General features: G+C 44.7%; 2 protein-coding genes across 4 annotated transcripts; both read right to left on the bottom strand.

The window, feature by feature from the left end:
• Nucleotides 1–1,731: 1,731 nt before the first annotated feature.
• rhoh (ras homolog family member H) lies at nt 1,732–5,325 on the bottom strand. 2 transcript variants are annotated; one of them, XM_076091006.1, is made up of 2 exons: nt 5,052–5,325; nt 1,732–3,996 (listed from the first exon to the last, which is right to left on the bottom strand). In XM_076091006.1, the coding sequence occupies exon 2, from the start codon at nt 3,550–3,552 to the stop codon at nt 2,965–2,967; it is 588 nt and encodes a 195-aa protein (XP_075947121.1). In that variant the 5' UTR covers nt 3,553–3,996; nt 5,052–5,325; the 3' UTR covers nt 1,732–2,964. The 2 variants fall into 2 exon arrangements, with proteins under 2 accessions (XP_075947121.1, XP_075947120.1); XM_076091005.1 differs by having other exon boundaries at nt 1,732–3,993.
• Nucleotides 5,326–6,775: 1,450 nt separating this feature from the next.
• On the bottom strand, nt 6,776–18,520 carry n4bp2 (NEDD4 binding protein 2). 2 transcript variants are annotated; one of them, XM_076091003.1, is made up of 16 exons: nt 18,095–18,520; nt 16,472–17,474; nt 16,105–16,229; nt 15,838–15,926; nt 15,482–15,558; nt 15,216–15,356; nt 11,793–14,320; nt 11,564–11,649; nt 11,383–11,428; nt 10,618–10,856; nt 10,415–10,539; nt 10,113–10,239; nt 8,864–9,040; nt 8,472–8,640; nt 8,128–8,251; nt 6,776–8,044 (listed from the first exon to the last, which is right to left on the bottom strand). In XM_076091003.1, the coding sequence occupies exons 1-16, from the start codon at nt 18,381–18,383 to the stop codon at nt 7,999–8,001; spliced, it is 5,391 nt and encodes a 1,796-aa protein (XP_075947118.1). In that variant the 5' UTR covers nt 18,384–18,520; the 3' UTR covers nt 6,776–7,998. The 2 variants fall into 2 exon arrangements, with proteins under 2 accessions (XP_075947118.1, XP_075947119.1); XM_076091004.1 differs by having other exon boundaries at nt 10,633–10,856.
• Between the last annotated feature and the right edge of the window lie 407 nt (nt 18,521–18,927).

Raw genomic sequence — 18,927 nt, 5'->3', positions numbered from 1 at the left:
GCCACTCAGTGAAGCGTTCATGAACACTGCATGACAGACGCTCAGCACATACTATGTGTGACAGCACTGTTTGAAATAGTTTGACCTTCTCATCCTTCAAGAAAATTCCCTTTGATAATCTGATACACATCCCCCAAAAAAAAAAAATCACAATTAGAATCATTCATTGTAAAAAATGTACCAATTCAATTATTTGTTAATGAACATCTAATACAATGTGTAGATTTTTGGCGAATGCCAGCTTAATATTCAATGCCGTATATGTTTTGATATTACACTTATTGAAAACATGGCCGATCAGAATGCTCGGCCTGTGGTGTTTCTGCTTCTGGCTTTCTAGAGAACGGCTCATACGAACAACTTCACACTCAACACTGCTCTTCCTTTGAATCCTCAGCAGTACACCTGCCATCACACAGCAGTGTCACACACCCAAGTTACGGCTACGCGCGGTAAGAAACACCAGTGAAACACTCTTTGGTTCACGGGGGGGGAAAACACCAGGGGCAGACTTTACCATTTGTTAAGGCAGACTAAAGGGCCCCAAGCTGCTATAGATTTATTATGATGTTTAGATATGAAAATCATTTAATTATATTACTATTTTAAATCATTGTACCCTGAAATAGCTGTCAGTTATTTATAATTGACAGCAAAAGACCCCCAAAGCACTTAGAAAATATGCAACTCAGCCGTATAGCTTCTACTTAATGTGTACACCGCAGAGGAAAACGTTGTAGTACTACATTTACCTGACAGAGAAATGTTATTGGTTATGTTGCAGATTTAGGTTTGACTGTCAAAATATTACAATTAAAATAATTATTCATTATTCATGAAACTATCCAGCATCATGTAAGAATTGAAAGCTCCCACGTCCAACAGACGTAAAGTAAATTCAAAGTACATTAACATTAACATAACTTTTGAATGCAGGACTTTTACTCTGCGGTTGTAATAGTTTCACTACTTCGAGTTAATAGTTTTACTTTAAGAATTTTTAGACATCTTCTACCAATGCAAATACCAACGTTCCCATCTAGAGAAAAGTAGAACAAGGCAGCGTTTGCCTGAGGCCCGCAAATCACTAAATCCACCTCTGAAAATCAAACCTATAGGTCAGAAACATCGGTGTAATACACGAAGCAAACGTTATTTCCAAACAGGCGTGTATTAGTCGCACGCTTTGACAAAACCAACGCTAAAGTTGTAAGTTAGTATGGCAATATAGCGCGATTCCAAATTGTACCGAATTCGACAAAGCACTCAATGAGGTCCCCGGCAAAACACCCACCAAGCGTGAAGGAGATCAGATGAGCTGTTCTCGAGATATGTGAAGAACACAGACAGATATTACTTGCTTTTTAGTCCGATTAGGTCTATGTGATATACATGTAATAGAAGAACGTACATCAGAAAAATGGTATGATACTCTATGAAATATGTTTATTTAAAGTGGCCATGATAATATGAGACTACACATACAAAGCAGACGGGACGTTCACATACTAAGTCTTTAAATTACACCGTGTTTATTTGTTTATTTGGGTCAGACAAAATGGAAGTCAAGAAAAGGGTGCTTTCATAATGAATGCACACTTTTCAATACAGGCTCACTTCTAATTCAAATCTAATGTAAACTCCCTCAAACAGATAGAGAAGGAAACCAAAGAGGAGCTGACACAGCCATTATAGAGGAAAGTGACTGTAAATATTTCAAACACTTGTAGATGATTTCCCAGTCTTTTATTCGCTTCTTTATAAATTAAACAATACTGTTTCCGTGTGTTGCATCCTTAGGTTTGATTCATGGACAACGTTTGCAAGAAACATAGGTAGCAGGTCATGTATTTGTTTTCATATTTTCTAAAAGGAGGTATACAGTTAAATAAAAAAAATTACAATCCACAAAAAATCCAGTTGGCGCTAACATGTGGCATATGTTTAAATAAAATGTAAAAATGTGAACATTTTAGACAATTTTGATGTTTCATGTCTCTTTACTTTATTATAGAATTAAAAAGAAATTTGGATCCTCCACTAAAATAAAAATAATACAAAATAAAGGTATCAATTATCTTGTGTATATCAATACGATTGTGCATTAGTCAAATTTAATGTCTGAGTAAACATTTCAAAGAATACAAATATGTATCTTCCAAATAGATTTGACATATATATATATATATAATGCATTTATAATCTAGAGAAACGTATAAAGCGCTTTACCTATGGCGGTTTATTTCCTGGTCTGGTCTTATGAAATATTATCCTTTCTGGAGCAATAATAGAGAATATATTATATGTAGAGCTCTATGCACCACATATGGACCCAATCGGCTTATGCTGAAGAGTTTAAATAATTACTGACAACATGCACTCACCATTATTTACTGACTTCATACTCATAGCATAAGAATAAACTGTTTGATTTTGACAAATCTGTAAAAAGTTTATTCAACTTCAAAACCCAGTTGTGTCATTTTATCTGTGGTAGTAAAAGTACACTTATTCATTTTACGCTGCGATTCTAAAGTTTATTTGCTGATCCAACCGCAAAATGAGATATAAGGATTTTAAGAAATGACGTGCACCTTCAATATTAAAGCTTTAAGTGCTTTATTCTTCACAGCAAAAGTTCTTAATGGAGTATTTCTGAACGACGAAACATCTCTGATGCCCCGTTTGAAATCCAACCATGAGACGTGCTGGGGGGTTCACTTCACAGACGGATCAGAAGAATCAAAGTTCTTTTCTACGTCTCTTTCTGGATCACACCAAAGTAGAACTAGAAGTTCTCCTTTTTAAATATGGTGTGAGTTTCAGGGAGTCTCTTAGTTGTAGAAGAAGAACCACACGTATGTAAGAGGAATACAGCTTTGGGCCCCCGCTGAATGTGAACAGTACACTAAGACGCATTATGTCAAAAGTCATCTCAGGTGCCCGCCAAGTCAAGGTCAAAGGTCAAAAGACCTTGCACTGGTTGATGCCGAACATCCGTCGCCTGGCCTGTTTCCTGGCCCGGTTCAAGGCCGTCCGCACTGCATACTCAAACACCTGTTGCACGCCGCGGTTGCCCAAGGACGAGCACTCCAGGTAGCCTTTGGCGCGGACCTCATGAGCCAGGCGTCTCCCCTCCGCCGCCGAGATGCAGCTGCCCCGGTGCGCCCCCGTCTCCCGCAGGTCCGTCTGCGTGGCCACGACCAGCACCGGCACCTTGGGCAGGTTCTCCCGGACCTCTGCGATCCACTTGTGCTGGATGCTCGCCAGCGAGTTGGGGTTGGCCACGGAGTAGCAGACGAGGACGACGTCAGCCTGCTGGTAGGACCTCGGGCGGATTTGTCGGAAGTTGTCATTGCCCGCCGTGTCCCACAGCCCCAGGCTGATCTGAACTCCATCCATATACACCTCCACCCCCGTGTTCTCGAACACCGTGGGCTTGTAGGTTTCCGGGAAGGTCTCTGAGGTGAAGCGGACCAGCAGCGCCGTCTTGCCCACGGCACTGTCCCCAACCAGGACGCACTTCACCGACATCTCCTCCACGTCGTTCATGGCCGCCTCCGACAGTCTCTGGCCTCTAGGTGGCTGTGGTCCCGTTGAAGAGGTCTCAGGGGTCGTCTCTCTGGAGCTTCAGAGGCACAGGGTTCACCGGGTAGTCAACAACGACCGATAACTCTGTGTGTGCTGTGCTCCCGTGTTCAGGTAGTCGTTTTCACGGCAGGTAGTAACTCCATTCCTGGAGATTCCAGCGGTGACCTGACCTACAAGATCTCTCTGTGCAGAGTCCTTAAACGTCTCTGGTATGGACTAGGTATGTACAGTCAGCGGACGTCCAACGGTGAGCTTCACGCACGCCTCACGTGACGTCTTCGGTCTCCAGGCCCCCTCGTCTCGTCTAGCTGGTTCCGGGTCTCTGCAGCACGGTCTGGCGTCTGTCCTCCGGCCGACATTCTGTCCAAACACATCGGACCTCTCAGAGATGAGGATGGAAATCTACTGAGGAAGAGAGGACATGTCACCAACATGAAGTCTCCCCAGTCTCTCCTCATACAACATGCAGCTTCACGCCAATAGCCGCGCAGCGTGGCTCTTAATACGGTCTGTATAACGAATAAGAAATATCTGTTGAACAGTCAACCGCCAGAGTAATGCAACTGGCAGATGACATCATTTTTTTATTTGTGTAACAGACATGTTTTATATTTACTGCAAAAAGGAAAACATTAGATGTTTGAATAAGTACTGATTAAATACGGAAGTAACGGTTTTGTGTGTTTGGGTGTGCCCCAGAATTCACAGCTTGATCCCTAACAATATATCCATTACTGCTGTATTATCAAGCTCATACATATACAACCTGTCTGTCCCCTAATTATTAAAAATGTGTCTCCCTCATAACCAGTCCACCATAAACGAACATCTGAGAAAGGAAGAGGATGTCTCTGTGTGTTACTGTACGATATAGTGATAATAGTTGCACATTTTGATGTTTTTTTTGTTTTATTTTGATGAACAAAATCTCCTGATGTTTTTTTATGACTTCTCTGTCACATTAAATGAACAGTTTGACAACGGTATTAAAAAGCAGCAGAAGTCATAACCTCAAAACCACCTGCCATGACACACAGATGGAAAGACCTCCGTGATGGAGGTATACGTCAATCAGTTGTTTTTTCCACAATTGAACTTTCTAAATGTTCTCTCAAGAAAAAGTCACTCTCAGCTTTCTGTTAAATAATAAGGAATAAATAAAGTCATAAAACCCTCAGTGCAACCGATTCCACTGATTGACTTTTAACTCTTCTTACTTCATATTACACGCATTTCTTTAAGTTTTAATACAATAAAATATTACTTTACTCATTCACAATTATATTTTGTTCTAATGAAGATCTCACTTCATTTTAAAAGGTTTATTTTTGAAATAAATTCAGGGTTTTGCCATCATTATGGAGTTTTAATGAAATTTCCAAATAGAATAGAGTAGAATAGAATGAACTAGTAACATCAGCAACACTGTGTTGCATCAAGACAAAGAACAAGATAATTACCTTTCTTGTCAGTCTTCTCGAGCTTCAACGGGCGGATGCCGCCTTCAAGGCCCAACAGAAAGCGCAAAAAAACAAAGTCTTTAAACTCCAGAAACGGTTCTTTATAAATAATTATCTCCCGAACTAGATTTCCTCAAACGCCATTTCGAAAGTCTGTATTACTTAAAACAGAGATGAAATATTTTGGCACCTGCCTGATGCCGAGTTTGGTAGTTAGCAGAGAGGGGAAGTGAGAAAGTACGACAGAGAAGAAAAGTAAAACACATCCGCTAGTTGAGAGTGAAGAGGTGGGACTCGTTTTCTCCTCGCCTCCCCCACAGCAGCTGTGGGGTTTTTTCTGTTGTGGATTTGTAACATTTTATCAGGCATTTCACACAGCAGCAGAGCTCCCAGGTGGTTAAGATAAAATATTTTTTTTAAAGATCACTTCCATGATCACAGTGGTAATGTTGGTACACAAAGAGCTCTGTATTCAAAAGTGGACCACGATGCTCTGTATCTCTAACTCACTTGTTAAAATGGGGGTTTGCCGATTTTACACAGGTGGCAATCTTCGGTTCTGCCGAGTGAAGCCAATGCGGAAGTGTCTCAAAACCTGCATTCTCTCTGCCAACCATCAGGGGGCGACTCCTCCGGTTTCAAAAAGAAACCCGATTGTATAGAAGTCTATGGGAAAATGACTACTTCTCACTTGATTTATTACCTCACTAAACATTGTAAACATGAGTTTATGGTCTCAATCTCTAGTTTCAAGTCTTCTTCAATACAGCACGATGTTCATTTAGTGAATGATGGTCCATAAAGTACAGTATGCTTTAGGGCGGGCTTACTGTGATTGACAGGTCGCTGTTGCTACCAGAGACGTATACGGCGTGACTACGCCACTCCTCCGCATTCCAAATATGGTAACTTCTGTTCATTGGCTGCAGAAAAAACAACATGGCGACGCCTGTAATCCAAGATGGCGACGGCTGAATCTCCGAACTCGAGGCTTCAAAACATCAGTCCACAAACCAATGGGTGACGTCACCATGACTACGTCGATTTCTTATATACAGTCTATGGTTTTACGCAACACAGCTGTTGAGGAGAACTAGCCTGCAGCAACTTCTGTTTTGTTGAGGGAGCTGCCCCCTCAAAATCTGACAAACTGACTCAAGTGATGTCACTTAAAAAAAGTGATGATATGCTACCATATAAATGAGTAAATGTCAGGCTGCACCATCAACACAACACACATTCCTTTTGTTTTAAAATGTGCACTAATTCATGCTTTTACCCTCCACTGCATCCCAGCCACATGGATTTAGTCATCTCTATATCTACAGTTTTTCCCAGGGGTTCCCAAACCATATTAGTCCAGTAAAAAAAATATGCTTAAGGGATTAAATATTTATGTCCCAGTGAGAGAGCTTTGTTTTTAAATCTAGCTTTGTACTATTGTATAAATGTTGGGGAAGCTATGAAACAATAGTCATCCTTTGTAGAACACAATCTCTTTGTATTGACTTGTAGAAAACATCATTGTAAATCAGCATTTCAAAAAAGGCACCATGTGCGTGATATCACTCACAAACTGGCAGGTCTTTTGATACACAGACTAATATAAAATTACTAAAACGGGTTTTCCATGTTTTGTAATAGTTGGTTTTGTTAAAACAGCTGTAACACAGGGTTATGTTTTCCACTATGACATATCTATTGACGTAAACATACACATACAGTTTTAAACTGTAAACAAATAGTAGTTTATTCCACAATACAATATTCTCTGTAAAACCTTTGAACAAATGAATAAAAAAAATACAATTTGTGTTCAAGAACATTATGTACACCAAGTAAAAATTTGTCAACATTGTCGTTGCACCTTTATGAAAAATATCACACAGAGGCTGTTTTAAACCTACACAAATAGTGTAGAAACCTGAGGAATACAGGATTTGGCACAGTGGGTTAAAAAAAGCCACCAGGAACAGTCTGGAAACAACCGACTGGCCTCGAAAGAGGAAACCTAACAATGTGGAATCTTTTACCTGAGTTTGAATATCAATATATTTGTATTAAGTAAATGAACAGTTGCAGTATGTTGCTGAGGCGGCTGCTAAGAAAAGAAACCGATCGCTGCAGAACTCACGAGAGCCCCGTGTTCAACCTATTTATTGGCCTTCTGATCATCTGAAGAGTTTCAGGCTCACCTCCTGCTGAGCGAGACGCACTGTAACCCTACAAGAGAAGAACAACACCTCTCCTCCTGCTCAGAATTTGGTTTAGAAATAAGTTGCATTAAATAAAGAATTAGCATCAAGTAAAATGCATAAAATATGTTTAAAAAACAGATGCCGCATCAATTAAATCCCTAGATTAAAAAGCCTCCAAGCAGACAGCATGCAATCCTTCAAAGTTTTCTAAAATCCTCACATTATGTCTCAAACATGACTCCGCGTCAGTGAATGTAAGAAGATTAAATAACGTCTTGTTTCAATGCGAAGCCTTCAAAACACGGGTGTTTATCAAACTCTTTAAAACGAATGTAGATTAAAAAAAAAATATGACGCGCTATAAAACCTTTTTTTAAATGTACATACATTCTAGCTTCACAGCTGCATAAAAATACCATATTTGTATTCCGTGCCTACGGAGTTATCTTTCATAAACACAACAGAACAACAATTCTTATTAGGATCTAAATTAAGAATATGATTTTAACTCAAATGCACCTCAATTTAAAAGATTAGATTATATGACTGATGGGGAAAGAAAAGAGACAGGATGAGTGTGTACCATACTGTAGTATGTGGCATTGTGGAAGTAGAGAGAGAGAGAGAGAGAGAGAGAGAGAGAGAGAGAGAGACAGAGAGTGTGTGTGTGTGTGTGTGTGTGTGTGTGTGTGTGTGTGAGTGTGGTCCTCCATAGCAGCTTTAGCTTGAATCCAGAAACCAGGTTCTTCTCACTTCAAAGAGACCAACACAAGACCTGGCTTTGGCTCAGTGAACCTGAGAGATGAAGAGATAGGAGAAAAGGTGGGTGACAATGGCATGTTGTGCATGAGCGTGTGTGTGTTTGTGTGTGTGTATACCTGTAGTGTTTGTTGGTGAGGTAGTTTATAACGGCGGGGCGGATGCGGGCCACACCCCCCTGGCTGTGGTTCCCTCTTCCTGTGATGACAGAGAGCTGAGGTCGACACAGACCCTGCTCACAATCTACACAGGAACGGGCCAGAGACGAACAAAACACCAACACAGAATACAGTTCAGTTAACGTGTTAGATGTTCTGATCCATGTAACAGAACCGGCCCATTACACAAGGGAGGGCTGTCTTTGTTACTTGAGCTCAGACCGCAGTCTAACTATCCTGATTTGGTGTTTAGTAACACAGCTGATAGTAAGGGAGTGTATACAGTACGGCGTACTATTCCTTACCTGTGGTTTTGTCCTGTAAGACCTGGGCCAGATGCTCCAGGGCCTCATCCACATGCAGCCCATGGAGGTCCAGGATGTTGCTGGGCAGCAGCGATGAGTTGACCTGCTCAAAGATCTGGACTGCTGCACGGTGATTGGCCTCACGCATCCGCTGGCCATGAAGGTGTCCCTACAAAAGAGGTGATGCAAATTCCTTTACTGTGAGCGTAGACTCATTTACTATTAAAAGAAGAGCTGAACCTTCAAAATAAAACAAATACGAGGAAAGCTCGGTGATAAAAGTTTAGAGCTAAAACAGTATATTTCCCCCCTACCCACAAAGTTATTAGATAAAATCAGAAAAACAGGGGTTCACAGGTGAAATGAAGACATAAAGACGTTCAGCTCCTCACCTGCTGCGCATAAAATGAGGCCACTTCTTTGCGTCCTTGCTTATAGGCCTCGTTAGCCTTTGAGAAGCACTCGAGCTGTCGGCCCTTCTGTTGTGTGGCCTCGGCCCTGAAGTCCTCATACTCTGGGTCCTCTGTGTCCTGATAGTTGGGTACGGCTGCCTCCGGGGGCTTCTGCCTCTGACACATTCAAAAAAGGGGAGAGAGTGAAACGGACAGGGAACTAAGGGTGGAAAAAGTCATCAGTAACTTAAATATTGTGATACTGTTTATTGAAGCCACAGGAGTTCTTGTTAGTGTGCAAATGAAAAAATGCCAAAATATGTCCCTGTTGTTCACAGATTCATCCTAGTTATCTAAAACTGAGTGAGAATGCAGTGTTTCCACTCTGATGTTGTTTTCAGCAGCAGGGGGAAAGGGTTTTGTTCACAGCTGGGGGTTTGCGCTGGCTGAACCCTAAAATATATATGACAGAAACACTGGAAGGTGAAATAAGGCAGTACAGCATATAATAGATTCATGCTTTAAAAAAAAAATGTATTTACTATTTAATATTTAACATTTGTGATGTAGTGTCGATGAATTATTGCTTTAGACGTCGCTCACATTGCTAAAAACGTGTTGCACGCAAAACTATTGTCTTCCCATGGTACGGCTCAGCTGGCTGGCGCTCCTCTTTTTCTAAGACGTGCATAGAAGTTAAAATATTTCTAACTTTTCAGCACCAGGCGCGGTGTCGCACCACTCGTAGATGTCACATTTGGCCCAGGAAGCCAATCAAATCAAGCAAGAGGCGGGCTTTACTACTTTACCACTCCCTTCTTATTTCGATGCGGTCGGGCTATCTAGCTAGCTAGCTGTTGGGTTGTGAGAGAGCTACGGAGTGTGTGAGAGAGGAAAGGGGGAATTCAATTCTCATTTTGCGACAATTTCATTAAGGATGCGGTTGAGCGAGCGGCTTATCCAATTTCTGTTATTCACACATGATCGGTTGTACACGCTGCCCCGCTCCACAGCCCTGAACCTGCTTTGCCGTGGCCTTTTTGAAGCTGCAGCGATGCGTCTCAGTGTGATCGACCCCACAAAACTGCCTGTATGGTAATAATGAATCAATAACAACAAAAGATGACAAATAAATGCTAAAAAAGATATGGTGAGGAAAACAAATAAAAACACAGAGGTTCAAACACCAGACAACATAGTATACGTTATAAAGATGTGAAACGGATTTGCTCTGCTCCACTGTACATACCTTCTCCCTCTCCTTGCTGGCTGCTCTGAGGTGGTCGGAGCGCGGAGCCTCTGGGGCGACCACTGTCTTGACGGGCTCCTCATCCAGTAGAGAGCGGAGAAACAGCTCCGTCTGGGTGAGGCTGTAGCTACGCAAAGGTAAACACGTATACAAGTCTGTCAGGAGTATGGAGCGGTGCTTCAACACATCAGATACATAGGTTTTTGCTTGCAATAGGAAATTAAAAGAAAGCATGTTTGTACTATCAATTTTAAGATGGTGTCTCTGCCAACCAAATCAAATGATGTTTTCAGTTTTCTCACTTGTGGTCTCTGAAGATGTCCTGGAGGAAATGCCTGTCAATGGTGGGGAAGAGGGAGAACAGTTGGTTCTCATTCAACAGGGCGGCTCCATCGCGCCGGTCCAGGTCTGCACGACTTTGTCTGGTCTGAGAGACAGGAGGGTTGGAAAGGGGGTCAGGATGTGTGGTGTGCAGAGAGGAACAAACTAGGATATGTATGGATACCTGTGTACGTGTTACTTTTTCCACGTTCTCCTGCAAAGCCTGCTCCTCTTTGATGATATTTCTGAGAGACACGTGGGGGTGTGGCGCGTTCCAGTGGTCCATGAACGGCATCTGACCGCGGGCCTCCAGTTGGTTGACCAGTGACGCGTGACCCTCTGCGCTAATCGAGACCCGTGTGGGCTGTGTCTGGTCTCGTGATCCAGGTCGGGCCACCTGTGACTCACCCCAGTGTGCTGAACCTACACATTCAAAAAGGGTTGTGAAACTAAATGTTATGTCTGAAAAAATATTGTTCTTTAAATTGACTGGGACAATACGAGGTAACACTGTACACACAGATGTAATGTGGATATGATCTAATTACAGCCTCCATTACAGGCTAGGCTTTTGAATTCAGAGTGAAACAACCCAACAAGCACATGGATGAGGCACATTCAGGGTTAAACAACGGAACTGAGAAAACAAACATTTTACATGGAAGTTTCTGAGTGTGTATATGTGAGTGAATGCAACGCCGTATTGATCATATGCTGAGCAAAAGGTATGCTGCCATTACCATTAAATGATACTCCATAGATTTTAAAGGAACTGTGTGTAGCATCCGACACGCTCGGCAGCGGGAGAAGTTTCAGTTGGATGCTATTTGGAACCTTGCCGCTAGATGCCACCAAATCTTACAAACTGCACCTTTAAGTTTGTGTCTAAGTGTGTGTGTGTGTGTGTGTGTGTGTGTGTGTGTGTGTGTGTGTGTGTGTGAGGACTTACTTTCACCAAGCAAGTGAAAGGAAAGAGTTGCTTGTCTCTGCTTTTCCTGTAAAACAGCATTCCCCGGCAAATGAACAATCGGACACCCACTCACAGTAAATCATTGTAGTATCAGGGGTAGATTTATAATTGCATGGAAGTATCACAGACATATTGATTCTAGTCGCTTTGAAGAGCTCACCTGAATGGTTTCCTTCCACTTCTGGTGGAGCAGTTTGGCCAGGTGCAGGTCCATCTGCACTGCATATTCATCAGTGGAGCATGCACCTGAATATTGTGGACGGGAGAGGTTATTTTCAGTGTTCACAAAACGACTTCCATTATTTTTGGTACTGAAGGTTTGAGGCCTGCGTCGTCGTCCGAGTATTAAATGCGTATTAAATATTCTTCGGTTCCTGTGTGTTGGTTACCTGGGTCTGCTCCGACGGGACCGAACAGTTCAATTAGCTGCAGCGCCACTTCCGTGGGTAGTTTCAGCTCCACGCTCTGGATGTCCAGGTGTCTGCTCCCTCTCTCCTCTGCGTGCCTCCTTCCGGTCCTCTCCTCCTCCTCTCTTTCCATCTCGTACAGCAGCAGCCGGTGGACCTCGTCCATGCTGGCAATCTCCTCCTCCATCTCAACTCTGGACTCTTCAACTATCACTCCATCATCTAAGCTTCCACCCCAAGCAACGCATTCTGGGTGAGCTTCTGATGTCGCTTTGCACTCGCCGCCTTTCTCTCCTTTGCTTGCTGCATGAGGCACACTTGGATCCCCTTGAGATGTTTTTGTATCAGAATGATCTATGTTTCTAACTGGAACAGCTGCATCGGTATTATCGGCGCTCTCATATGACTCACTAACTGCAGACTCCTCCTTAAACCCAGCTGGCTCTCCCTGTGGCCAACCTTCAGGGAAATGCTCAACTAGCACATTAGGACATAACCTGGTCCCTTCAGGTTTTCCTGAAGCTCCAGACAGACCGGATGTGTTCCGCTCATCTCCACCCCGAGCACCATCCTCCTCCTTCCCATCGTCCTCTCTGAAGAACCTCTCTCCGGAGTCCAGCAGCAGGTTGGTCGTCCACTCGAGGTCCTGGTGGCATTTGTCGTGCAGATCTTCCAGCGTGTCAAAACTAACCAGTTTGAAGTGGCTGCTGAGGATACGCAGGCTCTTCAGGCGGTCTTGAGTCGCCCCGAGCTCCTTCTCCTCCACCTGCGTGCCCTTCTCGTGTGCCACGTGGTAGGGTACCTCTCTTTGGGTGGACGGGTGCACTGCGACCGCCGCGGAGACGGCAGACGACAGCTCCGGCACAAAGCGAGAGGAGTCGCCGGACAGCACTGTGACGCCGCACGCTGCGGCGACTGCGTCGCCGGCATTGTCTCGCCGATTGAGACGCCAGAGAAGGGCAAAGTCTTGAGGATCCGTCTGGGTGGGGCTGCCTCGGATTGCCAGGGGAAGCGGTGACGGAGGCTGGGGGTGTGCGTCAGTTCTGGACAGGTCAAAGTTGGGTTTAAGGCTACAGTCAGGTTCCACATCGGTGTTGGTGCTATTCTGAATGCTGTTCCCGCTTTGGGCTGAGCTATTGGGTGTTTCGAGAGTACTCTGTGAGGGAGCGGGGCAATTTTGAGTGAAGGTGAGTGCCAGTTTGCACTGTTTCCCTGATCTACGACCATGGCGCTGCTTTCTCTCCTGACTGCCTCCACTGAAAGCACTGCTTTCGGCCTCCACAGAGCCCTCCCACGCAGGACTCTCACTCGCCTCGCTAATATGACTCCCATCAGCTTTAGTCTCTCTGCCATCCTCTGTCCTGTCCGTATCAGTATGACCAGCGGCCGGCCCTGCGCCAACATCACCTTCGACATTGTGGCTTACCACTCCATCATGGCACACATCTGCCTCCACAGTCTCGGAGATGACTAGTGAATCACCATCGAGAGGCGAGTTTGGATTCGTTGGGTCGGTTGATTTCAAATCCACAGATTTGCTGACGATCTCCAACACATTATCCTTTCCTCCTGTGGTGCGTCTGGCTTCCCTATCCCTTGCAATTCCCTCCCAACCGTCAAGTCTTGATTCTCTGACCTTACAAGAGTCAGCCGCCTTCCAGTCCAACACACAGTCGGGTAACTCACCTCTGGTGCTGTTAACCGCCGCCTCCTCTTCTTCTTTCTCCAGTTCCTCCCCAGAGCTCTGGGAAAGCGAGGACGAACGGGAAGAGCCCGTCCGAATGTCGGCTCCTCCCGTCTGAATGAGATCAAGACGCTTCTGAAACTCCGTCACATCGGGTCCCGGCTGCACCTTCGCTATATTTTTGTCAGCATCAGTACGCACGGCTTCATCTTCCTTCCCGTTTCCGTCTTCATGCCCTTCTCTTTTCCTCACCCGTTGATGCTCGAGGGACCCTCCGCAAGGCCAATCTCCTGCAAAATCCAACATCTGAGGCCTTCCCTTCTCTCCCCCATCCCTTGCCGTCTCACTCCCTTCTGCCTCCTTTGCCTCGCTGTCTGCGGGCTCCGACCGGTCGAAACCAGACCTCCTGCTCGGTCTTTCTCTCCGCACTCTTTGCGCAATGGATTCAGAGAAAGCAACGGGCATGTCATCCCCGCGAGGATCTTCGCTCATCACCGATTCCACAATACAGTCTGGGATTCTCTGATCTCCTATTGGACGGTTCAGCTCTAACTGGGCGTCTAACTCAGAATCTAATTCGCCCAAATCCATGTCGTTGACCCCGTCGGACATTGCAGGGTTTTCTGTAAGAGTTCCGGTGGGTTGGAAATTGAGGGACTCTGTGGATTTGTGGGTGCCTTCTTCCATCATTCCCATTTCACGACAACGACCAATAGATGACACGTCGGGGAGAGAGGAACACAGCTGAGGGTGGGATTTCTTACATCCCTCAGCCAATCCGGGCGGCCCGACAAGGTCAGGGCAAGATGTTTTAGAAGTCACCAGCCTGTAGAAAACAAGAGAGATATGTATGGTAAAATAACTACTGATGGGAGCACAACAGACCAATGATGATTGATGATTCATGTGTATTAGATGAGCATGATATTTATTTATTATTTTCATTTATTTTAACCCAAAAGGTTTTTCGTTTTTTTAACCAGGTAATATTTGAGCATCTGTGCATTTATTAAAAAAACAAAAAAGAACTATTAATTATAAAAACTATTTTTCACTTTAGCCAACAGAGTGATAGAGAGCCATCTGCCGTAGAAAGAAATGTAACACAGAGTATATTCCAAATTAACTAAGACAGTTTTTTCTAGAACTTTGAAAAATGTACAGGTAAATTATTGCAGTAAATAATGATACTATTGGCATTAATAACTTCATAAGTTCTCAATAATGATCTAAATCTTGTGCATGCCAAGTTGACTGTCGGTCAAAAATGTATTTTACATTAGTTCCTAACCTCACAGAGTTCATTTCATGTGTGGTGTTTTTACACTATTCCACATTGACAAAGTCTTTAAATGTCATACAGAAAGTGATCCCAGGAAAAATCTAAAATCTACTGTTTGAATTACTTGACTTTGAGAATCTTTACATCTTACTAGTTATTCATTTAGTACATGCTTCTCCAGGTAATGTGATTCACGACTGGGTCTTCTTTATGCTCACGCAATGTGATGCGAAGCAGATGCCCTAAACATAGACTGCACATAAGTAGAGGGCATAGTCATCGTGACGACACCCATTGGTTTGTGGACTGACGTTTTTGAAACCTAGAGTTCGCCTATTTCGTCCGTCGCCATCTTGTTTTCTTGCAACCAGAAGTGACACGAGAGCGTGGAGCTAAATACAATCGAACGCTGAAAAAGACATTCGTAGGTGAAACTCACTGCGCGCGGTTGTTCTCCAGAAGGAGGTGCGGTTTCATCTCAGGCATCCGTGAACCCATGATGGACTGGACCGTGACGAAGCGCTCGCAGTTATCGAGCATGCGTCGGATTCTTTCCACCGGCACACTGTGTGTGGTACGTCTGAGTATGCATATGGAGACAAACACTATTAAATAGTCTCCAACAGCTCTTCATGTGCAAAAAAAATAATAATTGAGTTGACATTCTACGTTTAAAAACAGATGCTACTATGATTTCTCTCTCACTTCTCCAGTTCTCTGGGCTTGTTCTTCCACCAAGTGTCCGGCTCTCGGAACAGCACCTTGTATCCATGTTTCAATGCCTAGAACAGTTTATAACATCGTCATGTGTACAATGTCCACAAATATATCCCTAATATATTATGCCATTGTTAATACATAAAGAGGTACAAGGCATGAGTGTAATTCAACTGGCATCTCCAGCTGAAGTGGGTCTGGACGTGGCCTAACCCGTTTACGGTGTCATGTATTACATGTCATTTATGAGCTCCTCTCCAGAGAAAGCGGTGCTACAGCCGAATCCGTTAGCCACATGACATCCAAGTTGCCATGCTTCATGTATATGGAGCAAGCGGACTGACCTGAGCCACGTATGGTTTCATCTCCCAGCCCTGCATGTTGGTATTGTCAATGATGATGGGGTTAGCAGCCCTGGCAAACGCCTCCTTGGCTATGGAATAAAGTTGGCACGAGAGAAACAAAACGCTTGAAAGGGAAACAATGGCAATCAATTACACTGATGAAAAATCTTTAAAAAGGTCGCAAACGACTTTTGACTTGCTGCATCATTTATTATCAGAACTGTGTGTGTGTGTGTGTGTGTGTGTGTGTGTGTGTGTATTGCTTACCTTGTTTGTGGTTCCACTCATGGGCCTCCCCTAGAGCAGCGGGGTCATACTGATAAACTCCGTGGCGAGTGAAGTAATCATCCGTGCTCAGTCTAACTCCACCTGGGTTTTGCTCTAAGAAGGCTCTGCAGACAGACAGACACCCATCAGACACACACACACACACACACACATTTCATAATCACTCCAAAAAGCTAACTAAACAAGAGGGAACCTTTTTTTAAATATATATATATATATATATATATATATAGAAAAAGGTGTGTCTGTGATTTATTTTCTTGATAAAAACAAAACTTTAGTTTATCAATAAATGTAAATTAATGGTTGTTTCTTATTCCATTGGCAAGTATCTCAACATTCTTACCTTGCCAAGGTCGACTTGCCAGATCCTGGAGCACCGCGTAGCAGCACGAGGACTTTCCCTTCCAAACGAAGCCTGCTGTGCTGGGCGGGAAGATGTGGGGCAGCGGACAGGGCCCAGGACTTTGGAATGGTAGCAGCAGGTCTGAGAGGTGCTCGGCTGACAGGGCCCAGAGTCGGCCAGGGAGAGGCACGCCTGGGTTGGCAGGACCAGACGGACGGCAACTGAGCCACGGGGGTAATGAAGACCGGCCCCTGGATTCCGTGGATGCGGGGAGAAAACACCGGTGCCTGCATGTTCCAGGGCAAAGACATGTAGCCAAGCGACTCCTGATTCAATGTGTCCGCCTTGGATCTTGCTCCGCCGACCATCGCTTCAGAGGGCACGACCCCAGCCTCGTCTGAGAGAGCATGCGACGGGTCTTGCAGCTTTTTATACACCTGGAAGGCCGAGGGACGCCCCAACGTCGCCAGGTCCAGAGCAGGCTTCGGCTTGCCTTCAGACGTCTCGGTCATCAGATGTGTGAAATCCACCTTTGACTGCTGCTGCTCAACGCTTTCGTCTTCCCAAACGCTCCGGTCAAGCGGAGAGGAAGTTCCGGAGAAATGCTCAGCCAGGCCTCCAGAGGGCCCTCTAGGTCCAGTTTGCAGGCTGGCCTGAAGCAGCTCAGGGAGGACCTGCTGCTGGAACGGCGGTGGAGGGAGAGAGGAGAGGGACGCACCAACGGATAAATACTGGCTGCTGCGGCGCTCTTCCTCGACGCCTCGCCGTGCAGTTAGTGCCTGTAGCTCCTGGTCAACGAGCAGGTCCAGCTCTTCTGTCAGGAGGCTGGTGGGTAGAGGAGGAGAGGGGGGCAGCTGGGATGGTCTGGAGGAGTCTGGTCCAGGCCCAGAGGAGTGGCACGGGCTGAGCAGGGCCGCGGCAGTGCGCTCGAAGCCGGAGATATGGGAAGTTGCGGGGGCTGCGACCTCAGCCAGTTCCAAGAGGGCGTCCATCGCATTGTCAACTAGAACACAAAAAGAAACCACGAGAACCACCAAGAATAAAGGAAGAGTGGGTCAATTTTCAAGTCGTAATTCAATGTTTCAATACATTAAAGTGGAAGGAGAGAAAAAAATAAAGCTTTTTATTAGTAATAATAGTAAGCCGCACCAGCTTTACCACAGCAATGCTATCAGCACCACAAACCAACAATGAATGAAAATGGAACACAATGTCATACATACCATTACAGTGACAAGAATAACAACAACACAGTTGGTGGTAAGGACACGCCCACTCTGGGTAATCCCTGTCACTGTGACACTTACTGGTGCTAAGTAGGTAGACTTAACACATAACATTACATCATCCATCTATCTTTATATATATGTATACACACACACACAAGTGGACGGGTGCGTGGGTTAGTTAACCAAGACCCCTGATACTGTCAATAATACACAAGGGACCTCCATTATACAGTGATATCCTGTAGTAAAATGCTGCCCAGAAATACCCAGCTAGCAAGCTACACTAAATAGCATTCCCACGAGTCACAAACACACACACACACACACACACACACGCACACGCACACACACAACAGGTTGGACAAGTGTATTCTGTGTTTAGCGCTAACGTCACCTTTAAAATCACACTCGGACAGCACGATGTATATAACTTCGGGGTCTAGGTGAGAGAACATCTCCTGCATGCTTTTCACGATTTTCTCCTTGACGGAGCTGGGCAGCGAGGTGCTGGATGGAAAGTTGTTCGCCATGGCACCGTCAAATCCCGCCGGTAGAGAGTAACCCCTGTTGTGGCCAAGGCTTCCCCGCTCTGGCGACCCACCGGGAGCTCTGGCCGGACTCTGGCCGTTTTTCTTTCTCCGGGGCATTCCGTGGTTGGGCTGTAAGCTGCCGGTTGCTCTCATTAGCGGCTACACGGAGCTAACTAAGTAGCTGAGAGCTACATACTGAGTGGCCCGGAGCTGAAAACATGTTTCTGTAGTGTCGGTTAGAGTAACCAAAGTGCAACAACTCAAGGTTGTGATATGTGACAGCACTCCAAGCGGTGGAAAACGTAGACTGTCAGTGTGTAAATGCATCAGAAAGGGCGAATCGTAATAGCAAGTTCGCCAGAGAGGTCAACACCGGAAATAAAGACGCTGACGTCAAAATAAAAGTTTGCCCTTTCACATGGTCCCTGTTCAGATTTGAAATTGGCCTTTCTGAATCTGATACTCCTGCATATATAATGAGAAAAATAAAATATTGTCAAAAGTACTCATGCAGCCCTGTCACTGTAAACTGTTTGATGCACATAACCAACGGGACATTATACAATGCCAGATGTAATATGATATGAAAAAATCTCCTAATTTAAAACAAAAGCGGATTGGGCTGCAGCATTCTCGCAATGTGTAAAGTTTAACCACTTTTTCAACTGTTATCTACCAGTTGACCACTAGGTGTCCC

Source organism: Anarhichas minor, unplaced genomic scaffold (assembly GCF_050575085.1).
Source record: "Anarhichas minor isolate MPS153535 unplaced genomic scaffold, ASM5057508v1 ptg000014l, whole genome shotgun sequence".
In the NCBI taxonomy this organism is placed as follows: domain Eukaryota; kingdom Metazoa; phylum Chordata; class Actinopteri; order Perciformes; family Anarhichadidae; genus Anarhichas; species Anarhichas minor.
The sequence above is the reverse complement of the archived record's forward strand: the minus strand, read 5'-3'. Positions and strand labels throughout refer to the sequence as shown.

What these genes read in the sequence shown, in the direction of transcription:
- rhoh (XM_076091006.1), bottom strand. Translation starts at nt 3,552, where the DNA reads ATGAACGACGTGGAGGAGATGTCGGTGAAGTGCGTCCTGGTTGGGGAC.
- n4bp2 (XM_076091003.1), bottom strand. Translation starts at nt 18,383, where the DNA reads ATGAGAGCAACCGGCAGCTTACAGCCCAACCACGGAATGCCCCGGAGA. An exon ending in GGCAAGTCGACCTTGGCAAG is followed by an intron (nt 16,230 to 16,471) that starts GTAAGAATGTTG and finishes GTCTGTCTGCAG; the next exon opens with AGCCTTCTTAGAGCAAAACC. An exon ending in CCAGCAAGGAGAGGGAGAAG is followed by an intron (nt 9,041 to 10,112) that starts GTATGTACAGTG and finishes TGAATGTGTCAG; the next exon opens with AGGCAGAAGCCCCCGGAGGC.